Here is a 19,246-nt window from a genome sequence, read left to right on the forward strand (position 1 = left end):
AATCCGCGGCGTCCGCACGCGAGATTCCGCGTCGGGTTTCACCTCGCCGGGCCCCCTCGCGGTCGCCGATGATGCACACAGTGGGAGACGGCAGAAAGTGCGCGAAGTTTAAGATGCAGGAAGCATCTCGCAGCGCGTGCGAGCTTGCGGCTTGATTATTTACCGGCGGCTTGGATCACGCCGCGTGTCGCGCGCGCACGCGCACGTAGGAGTCTCCGGCTCGTCATAATTCCCGAAGCCGATAGCCGGATATTTTCGTTGAAGCCGCGACTGATTTACGGCCGATCGGATAGCGGGAGAAGCGGCGCACTGCGACGATTGCGTGCCGACGACGATTACGAAGCCGTAGCGGGGACAATCCGCGAGCGGCCGGATGGGCGCGCGTCGGATTCCGCCGAGAGACACTCTCTCTCTCTCTCTCTCTCTCGCTCTCTCGCTCTCTCTCTCTCTCTCTCTCTCTCTCTCTCTCTCTCTCTCTCTCTCTCGGGCAGTCTCGCCCGAGACGCCCGCGAGAATCGTCGTCGTCTTTGTCGACTAAACGAAGAAAACGAAGAAGAAGACGACGACGACGCGGAATCCTACGCGAGGCGGTCTCGATCCTGTCGGAACTAGGAGCGGTTATCTACAATTCTGCCGATGATCCGGCGTTCCATTATTCATGCTCTATGAATAATCGCGCAGACGGATAACGTCCGACGATGAGTGGAGAGACGCTGGCGAGCGAGCGATAGAGAGAGAGAGAGAGAGAGAGAGAGAGAGAGAGAGAGAGAAAGAGAGAGAGAGAGAGAGAGAGAGAGAGAGAGAGAGAGAGAGCGAACGACGCGAGATCGGAAGAACGATGGATGGCGTGGGATTTGCATCCACCGTCCTGGAATTCATCGAGCGCGTTCAGTCGATCGGATTTTCGAGGACGGCCCGTGGAATCGCGGCTAGTGAAAACTCGCGAAACGGGAATTCGGTCTCGTTATCATTCCGGGTTTGACTCGGTTACACACGTTCTTGGCCGAGTGGACGCGTTTCTGATTGCGGATCGTGTCCGTGGTGGTTAATTAAATGCCATCGATTGAAACGATTTAATACGATTCGTTGACTCGTGTGTAATCGAAAATATCAAAGGAGTGAGCGTTACACAGATACAATTCGGTATTGTCACGCGGTATTGTGCATCGCAAATTATTCATCTGTTCGCGGTAATAAACACGACTAACAATATTTTAATGAAAGCGCAGTCTGGTTGAAATTTTGGTTCTACATTATCAAATGCTAGCGTATTTAAAAGGTTAATGAAGGATCTCGAGATATATTATAATTGGCTATCGTCTCACTCTAATATCACGTATAATTGCTTCTTTCCTCCGTTGTTGAAACTTCAAGAGAAACTTTTCATACTACCAATATTACGTATATTAATATAACCGAAGAATTTTTAATAGCAGTTTATTGTTTCCTTCGTCCTTAATTTCAACAAACTATGTGTTGGTCATGTAAACTTACTCAACTGTGGGCATAATCCAAAGACGTTAGCTTGTACGATATTATACCTCAAGATTCTTCAAGTTCGCCGGAATGTGCAAAGTTCACGCAGAACCAAAATTTCCACTCGAGCAAGTTCGACAAATTCGTGTATGAACTTCGTGTATGCGATAGTTTTGCATAATTAAGAAGCTTCATTCGGCGGGCCACACCCGCGGTCACTCTCTCGCAATCTTATAAATTAGATATCGTAATCATTATATGCGAAATTGCGCGAGATAAGAAAAGACTGAGACTCGCAGCGAACGAACACGACGATTGCCGCCGGTTTAGAGACTGAGAGAGGCTCTCGCGGACCGCATTTTGTCCGGATGTTAAATGATCCGAAATCTATGCCACGGCGCAAAGTTTCAGCGCCGTCGTAACAGTCTTATCCATCCGGTGATAATCTATAATGTACACCGCGGTGGGTTCCGCTTTAATGCGTTCCATCTGTATTCTGTCGTCACGGCTCGCTCGCTTTACTACATAACTCGATCGATGGCCACACAAGGACGCAAATGATAGCTTAGGTGCAGCTATAGTTATGTCAATTACGCGACAAAATAATCGCGTTACGTCGTCCTCCTTTCTCCCGCTCTTTTCTTCCCTTTTCTTCAACGTCGAACGCGCGCCGTCTGAACGTGTTCCCGCCCGAACGCGAAATTCGGTCGATGACCGCGAACGTTCTCAACACTTCGCGGCTTTAAGGAGGGAATTACATGTGGAAGGTCGTTTTCAAGGCTGTTTTTGAATTTGTTTAAACGGCAAAAACGGCAAGATCAATGGACTTGAAATTTTCATGTATTCATTAATGTTCAAAGTGTAAAATAAATTTTATTGAATCACGTTCCACTTTGTAATTAATAATAGATAAAAATGCACTCATCCGTTTGCGAGCTCTATGTTTGCTGTCAACATAATTCCGGGCCTCTCACTACTCTGAAACCAAAAACTGAGAAAGATTTTTAAAATACACTGCTCGAAAGAATTATGGCATGGATAATTTATTGCCGAAAATTGGCCAACTTTGACTGGCGATTACTTCGCGAAAAATTATTGTAGACTAATGACTTTTTTTCTAAATGAAGCTTGAAGTCTCTACTTTAAGAATGTATCTCCATTTTTTGCATGCGATGCACCCCTACCTCTGTAACCCCTGACATCTGAGGGCACGTTTGGTATACTGAAAATTGCAAAGTTTGACGGAATGCACGGACGTGGACAATTTTCTTTCGAGGACGCCGTTTGTATCATCATAAAGTTCAAATCTTCCTCTTCAATTTGAAAAAAAATGAAGTCGCTACCATTTTTTCGCAAAGTTACAGCCCTTCAAAAATATCGTTGTTTTTGACCTTCGGGCCAAGTACCGGCCGGCGGATTAAATGACTGGAAATCATAGTGGAGTAACGGCAAAAGTATTTGTTGACATACGCACGCAAGTACGCGCGCATGTTTTTCAGCTCCTGGCTCGTGTTTTGACCACAGCCAACATTCCTAGCATCGGCAAACAAACTCTCCCCGTATTCTCCACGGCTCCGTACGATATTTTCGAAGGGCTGTAACTTTGCGAAAAAAAATTGTAGCAACTCCATTTTTTAATCGTGTCGACGATTTAAGAAAATGGTGTTTCCAGATAAACGCATTAAAGTCTTATGTCTTATTTTCCATATAAATAGTAACAAATTTATTTTCTACTTTGAACATTAATGAATACACTGTGAAAATTTCAAGTCCATTGATCCTACCGTTTCTGTTAAAGAAATTCGTAAAACCAGTCTTGAAAATGGCCTGCATTGCATCGAATTCCCTCCTTAAATACGTCATATGATGATCGCAACGGTGCATGTATAGCATGCATACGAACGAGACTAATGGCGAGTTTACTTTGCACTCTTTCTGAGAGAGAAGGATCTCATGCTTCTGCGACGATCGCGCAATAGTCTCAATAACAGTCTCACGATCCACTTCCGAGGAAAAATGAAACGGCAAAAATATCGCCGACGAGACGCGACGGAATTGCGAGCCGATGAAAATTTCATCTTCGACGGACAAATAATCCCGACCCGTACGAAGCCCGCGGTCGCGAACTTTCGACTAACAGTACCGTAAACGCGTTCTATTCCCCGCTGAAAGTGCGACTCGTCGCGCTCGCATGTCCCGGTCATTCTGTAGAAATTGCGACGAACTGACGCAATAAGTGGCGAGCGGTGGGGACATCAAATAGGGAAAGGAGATATCAGGGTATCATTACGTGCACGAGAATCGGGCTATCATTACACGCGCTCCCGAGCGCGCTCCGTTTTAAGAATCCATTCATTGTCTGTCGCTTTCTAGCGCGGTCGGATCGTTCCGACGCGCTTCCGTTTCTCACGAAGCGTCGTAACGCGCCGCTACCGTTCATTTTCCGACGAGGCGCTCTCTGACTTTTTAATGCGCTTCGCGAAACTTGTGCCTCCGTACGCTTAAACGGCGAATATTAATGGCGAACCTTGAATGCGAAGTTATTTCATATTGAACGCACTGTTTCGCACTTGTCACGGTTCGCACAGATCGCTGTCTGGTCACGTGAACGAAAACTTTCGTCCGTAGACCCGAAGTTTCGCGCACCTAAGGGTCGTAAAGACAAGTTATTTTCCAGAGCGAAAAAGCTTTTCAGGCTCAAGGCTAAAACCAACTCGCCGTTATCGAGCAATGTCGTTGAAAAGGGAAAAAGCTTTTTTCCCCGTCTCTCGCGCTTGAAAACACGCGACCTCTTCAGGCGAACCCGTTCTATGTGTCTCGACGGAGAGACGGCAAATAAATGTCCCGCCCTGTGTACACACCACTCAAATTATGGATAAGGAATAGAGAAATAAGTACACACATCTCGTCGACATTGAGAGCGGCGATTCGCGACGGATTACGCTTCACTGAAATCCGACGGCTTCGTCGAACGCGAGAGGCGCCGAACACGACGGCGTCTCGCAGCGGTCTTGTATTGTCTTTTGTGTTCTCAATTTGCGTGGATTCCGCTTATAAATTGTTTCGCAGGTACGAGCGATACCCGCAGAAATACAGCGCCGTACGGAAGTTCGATAAATTGCCGTGTATAATTTATCGACGTACGGGCGTTTGAAGCTCCGCCACTGTCCGCGAATCGTCAACGAATAAATTGCTATTGACAGTGTATCAATATTTTATAAGTCGTCCGTAAGGACTACACACGACGGTCTTGTTCATCGATAAGCCTCGCGCTAACGACGGCTATGGTCGCGCACACGTTTCACGACGAGTATAAAAATCAAATGACTGTAAATACCTCTGAAATCCCTCTCGGCCTAACTTTTCCTTAACAATTGAGGGAAACAACCTCACCGAGGAAATAATCAGCCGAGAACAGCAGCGGACGTTCGCCGACTATTCGCTTCCAATTCCGTCGCAGTCGAAGATTCGCCGGTGATACTTGGAGCGCGTCTCAACGTGACCGCGACGTGGCCCTTCGCTGTCCCTTCAATTATTCCCACGAAGAATAAACAGCGGCTATCGTAAACTCTCGGCCGTGCGAAGCGCAAAGTGCTGGTTAGGACGGAGCGTACGCGGAAGGACACACGCGTAAACACAGGCGCACGCACACACACACACACACACACACGTCTGTCGTGTTCGTGAGACGTTTTACGGCGCGTTTAGACTTGACGTTTATTTTATGACCTCCTCTTTACCCCCTCCATTCCTTTCTCTTTCTCCCTCTCTCTTTCGCGCTTATCCTGCACAGCACTGTCTGGATACGTGAAGGACCGATGCGCATCGTAAGTAAGAACCGTTTTAATAGGCAAAACAGCGTGAAATAAATGTCCGTGCGTTGACGTGTCCTTTAACGACGACGACGACGACGACGACGATAAACGTAGTCTTGTATCGACTACGTCTAATTTGATGAAGTAGTGTGAATATTATTACCGCCCGAAGGCTGTGTCTCTCGTTGAGCGAGTACATTATATTAATTAATAATAATAAGTACGTCTCGCTCGACTGAGACTCTTTCGCCGTGCGCGCACGTGGCACAATACGTGACACAATACGCCGGCGGTCGCCGACACATTGGTGAAGTACAGTCACGTTTTCCACGTAACGTCAATTATCGCGTATCGCGGCGGCCGAGGGCGCTTTGAATGAAGCCATAGTGCGTGAAAGTTGCGTTAAAAAGGGAAGATTAAAAAGTACTGTACACATAAATATGAAACGCTATGCGGCACACAATCGAGCCTCCTGTACGTGGATTCCGCTCTGTGTAGGTCAATTTCGCGGAGTACAAAAGCCGTTCGCGCGGCTACCACGGAGGATCCTCGAAAAACCCGCTCTCGGGGCCGAGGCCGAGCAACGGAAAAAAGGAGAAAAAGAGGGAGGAGAGAGACAGAGAGAGGAAAAGAGAGAGAGAGAGAGAGAGAGAGAGGAAAGAAGAGAGAAAAAAATATCGCGTCTCATGTAACGAATACATAATCTCACCTAACGGGACTCGTTATACCATCGAATCGTCGCGAGTCCTCGAATCCGTTACCAGACCGATCACCCGTTGCGTTCCCCGCTCATTAAAAGTTTCTTTACCGCGGCGCGACTCTGACGCGGTTATATTTGCATAGGTTTCGGCTCTCTCCTTCTCTCTGTCTGTCTCTTTCTCTCTCTCTCTCTCTCTCTCTCTCTCTCACACACACACACACACACACACACACACACAGCGGTCGGCACGGAGATTTAACAGGGCGTGGACAAGCGAGGGCATCTGTATGCACACATATCGACCAGCCGTAAGCTCGTCAGAAAAGTTCCCACTTTCGGGCTTCAAGGAGAACACCTGACAACTCGCCCTCCCTAACGAACTTCTTGCGGTAATTAATTACCCGTGTAATCTGCGTCAATCTTTTCATTGCCGACCGTTCGTGTACTCCTGCGCCTTTAATCGTTATCAGCGGAGCATCAGTGTGAGATCGGGCTTTGCGCCGGCGGCTATCGGGCAGAGTCGCGCGCAACAGAATATGTCGCGGTCATTAAAAGATCCTGTAGTATCCTGAAAGTATGCGTTTCGTGTGTCATAAAAATTCTTCGGCTGTTCCGCATTCGTAAATGCGGCTACGACATGCGGACAGCGATACAACTTGATTCACGATAACGAGGATTTTTGTCAATGATTACGGCATTATACGGCGCAATTCTGAAACAACGCACGCGACAGTTACGTGATCATTTGCGACGGGACAAACGTAAGTTTCTAAAAGAGAAGAAAACGGGAGGTCGTTATTAAGGCATAATTCGCGAAGGTTAAGCTCGCCAAGTCGTCGACCGAGGGCAGGAGGCCGGGATGATCTTATTGTCGAATTAACGCTCGTTAGGCATCAGCACCGGTGTGGAGAGCGGCGAATTCACAAACGCGATTCTTTCCAGGCGATAATGGTCGCCTCGGACGACGCGTTATAATGTCGCATTTCCGTGTATCGCGCACACCGCGTGAGCACACTCTCAACTACCGATTCTGTCGCGGCGGCCTGATCGACAGACTTATTACACGCGAACGCGCGTAACTAGTTTCCCACGATTGGATGCGAGCGTGATCGAAAAGCCGCTTCTATATTTCATCCGGGATATTAATGATTTCATACGCCGCTCGGCGCGTTGTGACGCGACACGCGGCTACGCGTCTATTTTGTCTCTCCTCGGCGATAAAATAACATCTAACGAGGGAACCTCGATAGTTTCCTCGATAGTGACGTCATCTTTTCGTCTCTTTCGCTCTCCCTCTCCCTCTGGACAACTCCCTGTCGAAAGGGAATAGTTACATGAGATCGCGCAATTGCGCTGGTGTTAATGATGAAGGCATCATTGCGAGACCGGACATGTTGTCGCTCTTGAATAGACACGAAGAGCTCACTCTACTTAATTACTCAAGAAGAGTCTCGATATCTGATAAATTTGAAAATCGATATCCGCAGGAGAGTAGCTCGAGTAACGGCATCGAATCTCCGTAACGACTACATTTAATTATAGCCGGCGGTGTCGAGATCCAATCCCCTGACCTGCCTTTAATTAATGTGGACGCTCTAAGTGTTTGTGACAGTCGCACGTAACTAAAGCATCCGAGTTGTCTGTGCCGTTTTTCTTTTCTCCATTTATATTCCGCGTAATGAGATATTTTTTTCATACGGTACGGCGCATAAGTAATAAATAACGACAGTTTCATTAATTCTCAGCGAACATTTGTGTTTATTGCACGCTTCGATAAAATTACATTTTAACGCACTTCGGCTACTTTAACACGGACACATAAATAAAATTAATTAAGCAATCGTACGACACTCGAAGCTATGCGCGAAGGAAATGAGAACTTACACAAATATAACAGAACAATGAAAGCTTCAGAAAAATGATTGGATTCCGAATATATATATATATATATATATATATATATATTCGGAATCCAATCATTTATATATATATATATATATTCATATATTCATATTTATTTGTTTATTTATTTAACAATTTTAATTAGCTTCGTTGCAAACGATGTCTTTGTACACGTGCATGTGGTCTTACTGATTCCGCGTTATTATAAATTCTGAGCTCTGTTCGGACTGCAAGATGTTTAGTATCTGACGTGCGAGTTTCTTGGAAATTGTTCGAGCGGCACCTCTCATGGGAAATCTTTGGACGTTCTAACAGACAAGTAACACCTGGCGACAGGTGCTCAGAGAGTATATCGACGTTGCCTCGGTCTATACGTTCGGCAAAGATCCTGCCTCGGTAAAGCGCCTCGAGGACTTTTCAAGGCTCATTACTCGCGTCTTCCGTCCGGAAGTGCTGTTTAAACGTTTTTCTTCCCTCCGTTTAAAAATTACGGGAGGGAACATGGAGCTTCGTTTCAAATTCTGAACATCGTACTCTCAGCATCTCGTAACACATGCATCTACAACGCAAACGTAAACACGATATATTGCATTCAGGAATGTGACTTTTAAAATACAAAAATGCACGTCAATGACGTGAGAAAATCGCTCTGCCCACGTTGAAACAGGCTCGATACGAAATGATACCGCGGATACTAAATGACAATGGAGGCACCGTGCCCGTTCTTAAGGGCATTAATCTAATATTACACCGTAATTACGAACATCCAATCTCTCCTTAGAGTATAATAATTACCTCCGCAATGTTTTTTCCCCGATACTTAAGTTTTATAGATTGCCGGGACACGCAATTTCTCAGAGTTTATTATATCCTTATCTGACGCCTTGATTAATATCCAGCAGGATGGAGAGAGTATTAAGAGAATATTATACGTAATTTATATGTCAGTCATGTTTTTCCACACGAGCGTGAGCCGTGCCGCGTCGTCTCGCAACATTGTGTGCTGTTTGCTGACAATAATTTGAGGTTTCGATAACAGGAAAAATCAAGAATCGATCGCTAGTCACTGTAATTTCAATACATTAGAATGTATTAAGGCGCGCGAGCGCCGCGCGGTGGGCTCATCCAATTTTCTTATGCTTACAAAATACGCTCGCGACGCGACTCTCTACGTTATCGGTAAGCGCGAAATAACTTTCCCGTAATTGCAAAAGCGTTAAGCGCGTCGGAAGTTGCTGCGTCGGTACGATAATTCGTAATTTAATCAAAAGACGCGCGATTGCGCACCAACTAAGCGCCAACTGCGTAGCGAATGAAACCCTACGAGCGTAACGTGTAATTAAGCTACTTCTCCGTTTTAATTGCAGCCCCGATGTTTATTTCTTGTATTAGTTTTAAGTGATATTTTACGTGCCGTAAGTGAGTTATGTTTATGCAACAGCTAGAAGACGGGATTGAATGATAACGAATGGCCCGGATAATGAGGTCTGTAGTTACGCAGCCGCATTTCTCCGCGCAACGTGCGCGTTAATTGTTTTTGTTCTCGCCGTTCTCGCCGACGTTGCGTACTCGACGAACCGATCGCACGACGCGTTTGTTAAATTTTACACCCAGAAACTTGGTCGCTCGCTCTTCCCGGCTTTCGTTTCGACTAAAACCGCGGATCTTATAGTTTTATTAGTCGCACGCACGCACGCACGCGTAAAGAAACCCGTTGGGACTCTTCGTCGATTTTTAACTTCCGCCACAATTTCCAGTCATTTTTCTCATCCTTCATCGTGCCTCGCCCGTGACCTTCTTACGGGCGAGCCTCATCCTGCTCGACAAAACGTTTCCGTTCCTTTCAAGTGATGTCCATCGCTCACCGGAACTCGACTCTTAGTATTGTATTTTCTCTCGAAAGTTACTTCTTTTTTTTTTAGGAATAAAAGGAAGGTATGGAAAACATGAATGAAACTACAGGTACATTTGATTGTAACATTTATCTGATTTCATTCATTTCATTTTGTGAAAAGTCACTTTTATGAGATACCTCGTTGCGAAATGCACCGCTAGATTGTTAATTTCCTTGCTCTATATTTCATCTTCGATTTTGCTCTCAAAGATAATTTTCTCTCTCTCTCTCTCTCTCTCTCTCTCTCTCTCTCTCTCCCCCTCTCCCTCTCTCTCTCTCTCTCTCCCTCTCTCTCTAGCTGGTTTTATTAGTTTCCTCCATTCCAATTGATCTCCTTTCGACGTTTTTTGTTTTATTTTGCTCGTTACGGTCTCTAACGGCTGCCTCTCGATCGACATTTCTTTCACGTGTTAAATGGAACTCTCTCTTACTTGGCATTTTCGCTCAATTTCTTGTCTCAGTCGTCGGGATGTTTGTCGTAACCATTCCGTCTCCACAACGGCCTAAATATTTTTAGTCTCTTCGCTTCTTCCATTCCTTCGATAATTCTGACGTATCCCTACTGACCTATTCTTCATCTTACAGGGTATAAGTTTCCCATCCAGGAACTCTCTCTCTCTCATCGTCCCGTTAAATATTTCACAATTTCATCTCGCCGCGTTGCCAATAATATCCGCAACATTGCGAACCTAACGTTCCCCTTCGTCATCAGTTTTCTTTTGCTTCCCCATCGCCGGCTTCGTCGTCGACATATCCAGTGTCCCGATTCCCCTTGCTCGTCTCGTCGAGGATTCGCCGCTCCTCGGCCGTGAGAGCCGCACGATTCACGAAGTTCGCGATATCGGCCGCATGCACCGTCAATAAGCGCCTCCTCTGCTCCTTCGCGCACTCCGCCTCGAGTCGCGCCAGCCTCTGTTCCTCTTTAATGGTCTCCTCCATCCTAGCAATCTCCTCCTCGCGAATCCTGCGGCGGTGCGCAATCAAATTCTCCAGGTCCTCCCGGTGCTGCACTTTCATCCTCCTCTTCGCCTCCGCCGTGCATCTCGCCAGTCTCTCGTCCTCCATAATCTTCCTCATGACATCCTCGGCCCAGGCTCTATCCTCCTCCACGAGACGCCGCTTGCATTGCTCCGTGAGGATGATCTGCTCCTCCAAACCGGCCACCAGTTCCTGGCGCATCCTCCTCCTGCGCGCCGCCTGCTCTCGCTCCCTGATCACGAGCTCGCATCTGATCTCCTCCGCCACCAGATCAAACAGCCGTTCCTCCCTCTCTTGTTTGCGCGCCTCCGCATCCAGTATCATCCGCGTGGCTTCCAACAGGACACTCTCGCGCCTCTCTATCTGCTCCTGTCGCAGCCTGTTCACCTCCTCTGACCTCTCGTCCATCTGCCTCAGGTACTCCAGATCCTGTCGTCGTTTCCTCTCCTCGGCCTCGCGCTCCACCTGCCGACGCGCCTCCTTCACCTCCTCGAGGATCAGTCTCTCCCGCCTCGTCTTTACCACGAGCTCGCGTTTCTTCTCCGAGGCATTCGAGCACTCGCGCTCTTCCTGCGCGCGATCCATCTCCTCCAGGGTCTTTCTGTACTCGCGAGCCTCCTCCGCGAGAACTCTCCTCTCCCGCTCCTTCCGTGTCAATTGCTCGTCCAACTGCCGCCTGTACTCCTCGCCTCTGCGCAGGATCTCCGCGCGGCGCCGGAGATCCTCCGCCGACGCCTCGCGCTGCCGCAGCCGCGCTAATTCAGCGCACTCGCGCTCTTGCACCAGCTCCGCCTGTCTGCGCCTCTGCTTCTCCTCCAGCTGAGCCTGCAGCTCCTTCGCCGTGTAGGCGCGCTGCAACTCGGCCGCCAGGTCCGCGACTTCGTCGTGCGAGCGGCGATTGCGGCAGCTCCGGCGAAATTTCGCGATGTAGTTTACGCTCATCCCGCGAGTCTCCTCCTCGCTCGAGGGTCCTTCCGCCATGACCGTGAAATTCGGACGGTGCTTTGATGAGAGATCCCGCGATATTCAGGGGAGAGAAGAAGAGGGAGGAGTCTCTGCCGAGAGGTCCGCGCCTTTTCCGAGCGATAAATGCAGATCGTGCGTGCAGCTGAGTGTAGGAATGCGAGCCGTCGATCGGGCGAGTTTTAACGTTGCGAGCCGACCGTAATCTTCTGGTTTTGCCTGCAAGGGTTATGCTAGTTCATTATGGTCTTGCGGGGAAGCGAACGTGCACGCGTGCGGACAGTCGACAAGCGTTCCCGTGCGATTTTCTAAGTTCTCGCCGCGATCTACGCGGGCTCCACATCCGAGCCTCCCCTGAGCGTCTCCCTCGCGATCGTTACCGTACGCCGTCGTCATCGCGCAGATTGATTCTCTAATTATGACAGTCGCGTATACAGGAATCAATTCCGCGACGCAACTCGCCGCCGGCGAGGACGTCGCGCATCAGGCGCATCGCGCATTGTTTTCGTCGATTTATGCTCGTTGAACCGCCGACCGCGTCGGGAAACCGCGTTGTTTTTCGTTCACTCTCGCTCTCGCTCTCGCTCTCGCTCGTCTCTCCATTCGCCATTTCGCGGCGCTGGAGCCGCGCTCCCTGCGACGCGTTAATTAATTAACATGTCGACTGATTCGACGTCGCGCGATTCATCGGCGAGCAATGAGAAAGAGCGGTAGCTGCAGCTCGGCAGCAAAAACTTCCTCACGACGCGCGCGCGCGCGCGCGTTACAGCGACTCGCATTTGCATCTCGCATGACGCGAGACTAATGCTCATGCACCGAGCAGCATTAACGTCAGATTAACGGTAAGCAGCCTCTCGCTAGTAGTAGCTTGCTTCTTTCTCGTCTACCCCCATCCCTTCTCCGCGCCTTAGTCTTTCCCCCCTCCTACACCGTCACGTCGCGGATGCTCTTTTTCTCGCGCGAGACTTGAATGAGCTTCGGGAACGTTCGCACGAGCGAATCGGGTTAATCCAAATTTAGCGGTAAAACGAGAGAAGTGTGCTGCGACACCGTTAGATCTCTCCCTCTCCCCGGCCCTTCCTCCTCCGACTCTCCTCGGCTGCTCACCCCCTGCTGCGCGCCACCGCCACCGGCACGGTAATAGCTCCATTGTTGATAGCAACGAAAACGAAAACCATCATCAATCCACGCCGGCCGATAATAGAAGGCGAAGAAACGCGCGAATCCATTCGCGCGGTGGCGCCGCTCGCTCGTTGATCGCGCGCTAATTAACGACCGCGCTCTTCAGCGGGCGTGATGACTGTATCGCGATACGATCCACGTGCGTTGCCGCGTTATACGAAAATAACAGATCGCCGCTGCGGCGCGATTCTTTGACTCGTTATTGGAGTTAACGACACTTTCGTTATAGTCGCGCAGCTTTTGTATACCGTAGAAAAGCTGCGCAACGATAACGAAACTCGTCGTTAACTCCAACAGCGAGTCAAAGAATCGCACCACTGCAGCGGAGAAAAATTACGCGCCGCGTAATGTACGATCGGGGAGGGAGGAGGGGACGGGCGGAGTGTCTTCTCTTTTTGCCTCCTGACTTTTTCCTCTCGCGCGGCAACACGGAGAACGCGCGGGCAGGAGGAGGCAATCCGGAACGTGACGAAAGACACCACACACAAATCATCGTTCGAGTTTTCTAGGGGGATACGGAGATTCTTGAATCAGCACTCTGTCTCTCTGACTTTGACATATGCACACCACAATTACGAGCTGCTTGTCGTCCGAAGGCAGCTGCCGGTTTACGAGTGCGCAGGACTGTAATTTGCCAGGAGTACACTAGCAACACATGTCGCGCGTGCGTTATCGGAAACACCGGCTGCGGGGATCTCCGGTTCTCGTCGTGACAATGTCGTCAATGAAGAAGACTTTCGACTTTTAGCAGGATGCGTCCGCAACGAGGATATCACTTTGCGCCGTGATCCTCAAAAGAGCTACACGCGTTCCCGAGGCGCTTATCTAACGCGGCAAATCGCCTTACAAACGCCACGCCTCGTAGACAAGGTGAACACGTGATACAATCCGAGGTATCATCGCGTCCGCTGAAAGGAAACGGCGCGTCGAGCTCGCCGAGCTGTGAAGGAGCGGTAACGCGCTGCCGAGGAGGATTCGGCGCTGCCCGCCACTTGATCCGCCATCCTAGCAGCGCGGCGTAGTTCCTGCTCAGCGAACCGTTTCTTTTGTTTCTTTCGCCCCATACGCGGGCAACGATATAATTATCGCCGACCGTTAAAATGCATGTAGATACTGTTAATGGCGTAATACCGCGACGCGGTAAACAGCTCTGGTTGTTATTACGTTGCGCACGTAAGGATCTCACGGAACACAGCACGGCTCGCGAGACCATAAGCGTCTCGGGCCCGTAAATTCAGTAATAGCGGCTTTAGAAGCGCTTAAGAGATCAATCGACCGTGCTTAGTCCGCTGCGCGGGGAAGAACGTTCGCGGCGGACGTTTCGAGGATTTCCAAGTGGGAGCCGGTTATACGAATAAATTCTCTTCAGTCGGGAGGAAAGGGTAGGGAAGCTCCGGCATTGATTAGCGAGTCCCGGAATTACGAGCGCGAGCAACGGTCCCGTGACTTTCACTCGAAATAATAAACCGTCATTCTTCGCCCGACGAGCAGCCCGACGACTTTTTCGGTGAATTCTAGCTACATTTTCCGGGGAGAAATATTCCGAATAAAAATTAAGACACAAATCACAACATCGATCGGAATAAATCATGCACGCTGTCCCTAATCAATCGCTAAAGTCCCTAACTGCACCGGCATCGTACCGCGGGGTACGATGAACAATGCCCGCGAACAAAACCACGTCGCCATGCGTTTTCAATTAGTAAAGCCGGGTGTAAACACAGCTAACCCTGAAGGGATCGGAGAACGCGTGCGCCGTCGAAGAGACTAGCGGTCGGTGGCGGAAATTGACGTACCCTCCGTGCGCAGGAGCCGCGTGTACGACCTCCGGCTCTCGTAGGAATTCGCTGGTCACGTGCACTGTATGAGTATGCGTCGTCGCACCGTGTGTGTATGTAACAGCCTGTATATACGTGCAACAATTACACCGAAACAAAGGAGCGTCGGCGGTTCGCGCGCCGGCCCGCCGAAGGACCGCGTAGGACCCAACCGATGGATGACGACGTGCGGTCGCGCCGACCCGAAACGAATCTTTCTCGGCTCCTTTGTGGAATTCTTTTGAAACGGCGCGCGGCGTGCCGTCACTTCGAAGCGCGAGAGCGCGCGCGAAAGAGAGAATCGGGACGGAGCACGCCGTCTAATGCGAACGCCACGGCGGATTGAGACCGACTAACCGGCTTTCCGCGTCGGGGCACACACCAAGCTCTCTCTGCTCTTTGCCGCCGGCCCCTTTAAAGCCATCCCTCTGACGGGCCCCTCGGGAACCGGCCAGGTGAGTTTGTACGGCCCTGAGAGTGGGTGTCGGGAGCGCGTGAGGAGCGCGCGAGGAGCACGTGAGGTTCGCGTCGCCGAAGAGGACAAGTCCCTACTTTGTCTCTTTGTCCCTACTTTGTCCAAATACGAAATGGAAATCACAAGGCGGGAAAAATCTCTCGTCGAATCCCGACAAATTAACGAGAAGTGAGCGAACACCGTTCGCGCGTGCGAACAAAAGTGCGTTTTGCGGAAATTCGATATTAAATTCCGGGTCTCTCGCCGCACGAACGGATGCATTAAACGTGCGGAATGTTTCAGGATCCGTGCCGATGCTTGGTCAAATTGCAGCAGAATGAAAGAAGAGAGAGAGAGAGAGAGAGAGAGAGAGAGAGAGAGAGAGAGAGAAAAGGTCCATGAATTTATGGATAAAGCATGAGACCTCTGTGAATCAAACAAACGCATTAACTTCTCCCCGCGGGAATAAAAATCCGAAAGCTTCAATTTTTTATCTCGTCTGGTTCTCAGTCAAATGTCACACGTCGGACCGCACGTACAGATGGAAGGATCGATTAGGTCCGGAAGATTAATAATGTCACAGTGCGAACGGTGTCGCGCGATATCGAGAGTCGCGTAACAGTCTCGTAATAGGAAGTGTCGCGTTTAAGGAGAGACGTTCGATTGTGGGAGAAGCGCGATAAGTATCACGCGGGAATGCACATTTCTTTATCTTTACTTACTCCGCTCGCGCGAACGGTGCAGAAAAAGAATACGATCACCGGCGCGTAAACGCGGGAGATGGTCTCATTTTTGCAGATTTCGTTCGATGGCGTTGGCTTTCACGCTCGCGTGGAAACCTGTTCTCGAATCGGGCTACCCGTCAGATAGAGTCTGACTCGTAAACGTCCGAACGATATCTCGCGGAAATTCTGACGATACAAAATGCGCGCAAGTTGAGCTCGAATTAGAAATGTCTGCGACTCGAAATGGGTGCGCGACTTAAGGGCATTATTAAAAGGGAGAGCATAGCGGCGGCTGTGGCGGCGGCGGCGGCGGCGGCGGCGGCGGCGGCGGCGGCGGCGGCGGCGGTGGTGCGATTACTCTCGAGAAACCGGTCGCTTTAATAGAGTCGTAAAGCGACTTTATATGAGGATAGTGACACTAATCACCGTAATATGCAAGCGTTCTTATTGTCCGGTTACGCCTCCTCGAGTCGCTGTCCTTACGATCACGGAGAGCCGCGAGAGTTTACGAATTTTACTGGTGGTAAAGCTTATTAAAAAGAGAAAAAGAAAAAGCAAGGGAAGAAGAAGAGAAACGAACGGTCGGAGCATCACGTAAATCCCGCAGTAAAGATTTACCGACGCTCCTTCTTTCGCGAGAAGTTACCGCGCGACATCGACAAGTGACAAAGTATCGGAAGATCAGAAGCGTACAAGAGATCAGTGTATCAGTGAATAATTGGAACAATCGATGAAAGAGGTCTGAGAAATATTTGAACGCGAGTCTGCACGAGAGACTTTCGGCAATAATCGAGGGGACACATAAGGGACGCTTCGTTAAAACATTTCCAAGAGGCCTTAAGAGTTCCTCCGCTGACTCTTCACGCGTGCCCCATCGGGTGTCCGCTAAAATGTCAAATATGACTAAAGTGAGTCGTTACGCCAGCCAGCCGAGGGAAGTCATGATTAAAGTATGGGCGATACGTAAATGCCCTCGAGGGGGATCATTTGCGCCCTCCTCCTGTTCCGCGCGAGAGAGCAAGAAAGAGAGCGAATGAGAGGTGAAGGGAAACGAGGAGGAGGAGGAGAAGGAGGAGAGGAGAGGAGGACGTGGAAAACGAGGAAGCGCGACGGGGATAAGCCGGACGATGACGATGAGAAATATCTAAATTAACGTGAAGGAGGAGCGTGGCACATGTAAGATTAAGGCTGGCTCGTCCGACATGACCGCCGTGGCTTGCATGATGTATCGTCGTCCTGCGCGAAATAAACGATCGGGCAGGATGCGCGGGAAGTGCGCTCGCAGCGGAGATGTTTTCGCGAATGCCGACGGGCGTACAAATAAGGACTTACGATGATACTTCTCGCTTTTCCGTCGTTTCGCGAGAAATCCTGGCGTCTTCGATTCGGAAGATCGGTTGTCTCAAGAGCCCGGCATTACGGGACAGATATAAAAGAAAACGCTGCCGTGCTTTGTATGTACAAGACGGCTGATCGCGTTCCGAGAAATAAAGCCGAAAATTACGAGTGCCATTACCTCTCTCACAAGCTTTTCGTAATTCGTAGATCGCGCGAAGAGAGCCAGCCCTCTCGTTTTCCCTTCTGTCGCCCCACCCCAACGTCTCCGTGGCTGCCTGTCGAAAAGCTAGCAATTTTCCCCGTTTATTCGGCGCCATTCTCAATGGCTTGTCAAAACGTTGGGCGTAACAAAAACGGACGGAGCCGGCACGTATACGCGGCTTCAGGCCAATAACCGAGAGAACCTTTTAACCTGACCTGAAAGTGTCTCCTCCGCTTCTTTCGTGTATACATCGCGCGCTTTCCCGATTCTACGCGATTCACTCCGGTCAGACTAAAGCTGGCAGCACTCAGAAAATGTTGTTACTATCTCGACAAGATCGCGCGCGCGCGCGCACTCGCATTTCCCTTAACCACGGGAATAAGCCGGGAGAGAGGGAGAGGAGAAAGAGGAGAGAGAGCCCGGTTTGAGTGGATCGACGAATGCGCATGTATGCAAATAGGCGAGTCACTTTTATTAAAAGGGTTCTTCCCGAAGAAAACGAAATCGGAAGAGTGATAAAACTCCTCCTTATCCCCTCGCTGCACTCAATTCACCTCGTGTCTCTTCGGCGCGTCTCGTCGCGATGCAGAAGAAATTCTTCCTCGTTTTTTCTCGTCATTTCATTTATTTTACATCTATGATAAAATGCGCTAAAAGAAAAAGATCTCGAAATTATAAAGCTCGTTAAATGTCTCTAGGTGTTATTTGTTGCAATCTTCTCTCCATCGCGAACGATGAGTTGATCTATTTTCGAAAAACAGAGCAGAAAAGAGAGCCGACCTCCCCTGTTGCCGTAAAAGACGTCGAGAAATTACGTCGAGATAAGTTCGCGGAATAATTAACGGCAATAAAAAAAAAGGAAGAAGAAGAAAATGTTGCCGTGCGCGTTATAAAACGTTACATTACAGAGCCGGTGCGATGTAACCGCCTTAATTAGAACGATGTCTATGCGAATAATTATTTTATTGCGACGGGTGTAATTGTCCGTTCATTTCCTACTTCGTGCCGGCCGAAACACACGCTTTGAGCTTTAATAGCGGTCAGCGGGTATCCTTTAGCCATGGACAGGTGTGTTGAGAATTGCAAATTTAATGAATTCTATCGACCGCGATAAAGTGATTAAAGTAGACTACTCGACTGCGCGGGCAAGCCGACTGAGCCGACGCGTATCCTTCATCGTCCTTATCGAACTTTATTCCGTCCCTCAGCAAAAATTCAGTAATGGTCAACTGAATGTTACCGCGGATTATCGTATTATTAACCGTAATAAATACGTAGCAAATCTAATCGCCACGGTGCGAGAATGTAAATAGCCCGGTGCGATATCAAATGCCGAGCATAATTTTCACACTTTGATGAAAATTCATACGTATAATACAGCATAATTTGCAATGATCAGGTCTCTTTATACAGTGTAAGCGCGGTAACCGGTTCAGTGAGTCTCCGCGTATGTGTATGCGCGTCGTTATAGGAAAAATGATAATTCCATTGAGAATACTTCATTATAAGAGTACGAGATTATTTTTCAGCTTTTATTAATAAGATGAAAACTAACAAAGGTATGCGTTCATTAATAACCGAACGATAGTAAAAACAGAGCAAAAAATAATATTTATCTCGTCTTTACATAGAAATCGAGATAATCGTGAGGATTAATTCCAGCGGATCACCGAGTTGAACGAATCATCAAGTCTCATAAACGAAATCAAACGCGAATCTTCTCTTTAAAGGCTTCGACAAGACCCTGTTTCAGGGAAGTGAAGGTATCGACTTTTTGCAGGAAGTGCCCTTCAAGAAGTA

At 49.0% G+C, this 19,246-nt stretch overlaps 2 protein-coding genes across 2 annotated transcripts in view; both read right to left on the reverse strand.

The window, feature by feature from the left end:
* Window positions 1-15,065, reverse strand: part of sprt (PDZ domain-containing protein sprite) — an 87,362-nt gene extending 72,297 nt beyond the window's left edge. Inside the window, exon 1 of the mRNA XM_025304469.1 lies at window positions 14,707-15,065. The gene's annotated coding sequence lies outside the window, so the exon portion shown is untranslated. The remainder of the gene's footprint in view (window positions 1-14,706) is intronic.
* Window positions 10,078-12,162, reverse strand: LOC105181213 (trichohyalin). Its single transcript, XM_011137838.3, has one exon. The coding sequence runs from the start codon at window positions 11,744-11,746 to the stop codon at window positions 10,496-10,498; it is 1,251 nt and encodes a 416-aa protein (XP_011136140.1). The 5' UTR covers window positions 11,747-12,162; the 3' UTR covers window positions 10,078-10,495.
* Window positions 15,066-19,246: the final 4,181 nt, after the last annotated feature.

Source organism: Harpegnathos saltator, unplaced genomic scaffold, assembly GCF_003227715.2.
Source record: "Harpegnathos saltator strain DR-91 unplaced genomic scaffold, Hsal_v8.6 scaffold119, whole genome shotgun sequence".
NCBI classification, from domain to species: Eukaryota; Metazoa; Arthropoda; class Insecta; order Hymenoptera; family Formicidae; genus Harpegnathos; species Harpegnathos saltator.

Excerpts from the sequence above, each read along its gene's own strand:
- LOC105181213 (XM_011137838.3), bottom strand. The coding sequence starts at position 11,746 with ATGGCGGAAGGACCCTCGAGCGAGGAGGAGACTCGCGGGATGAGCGTA.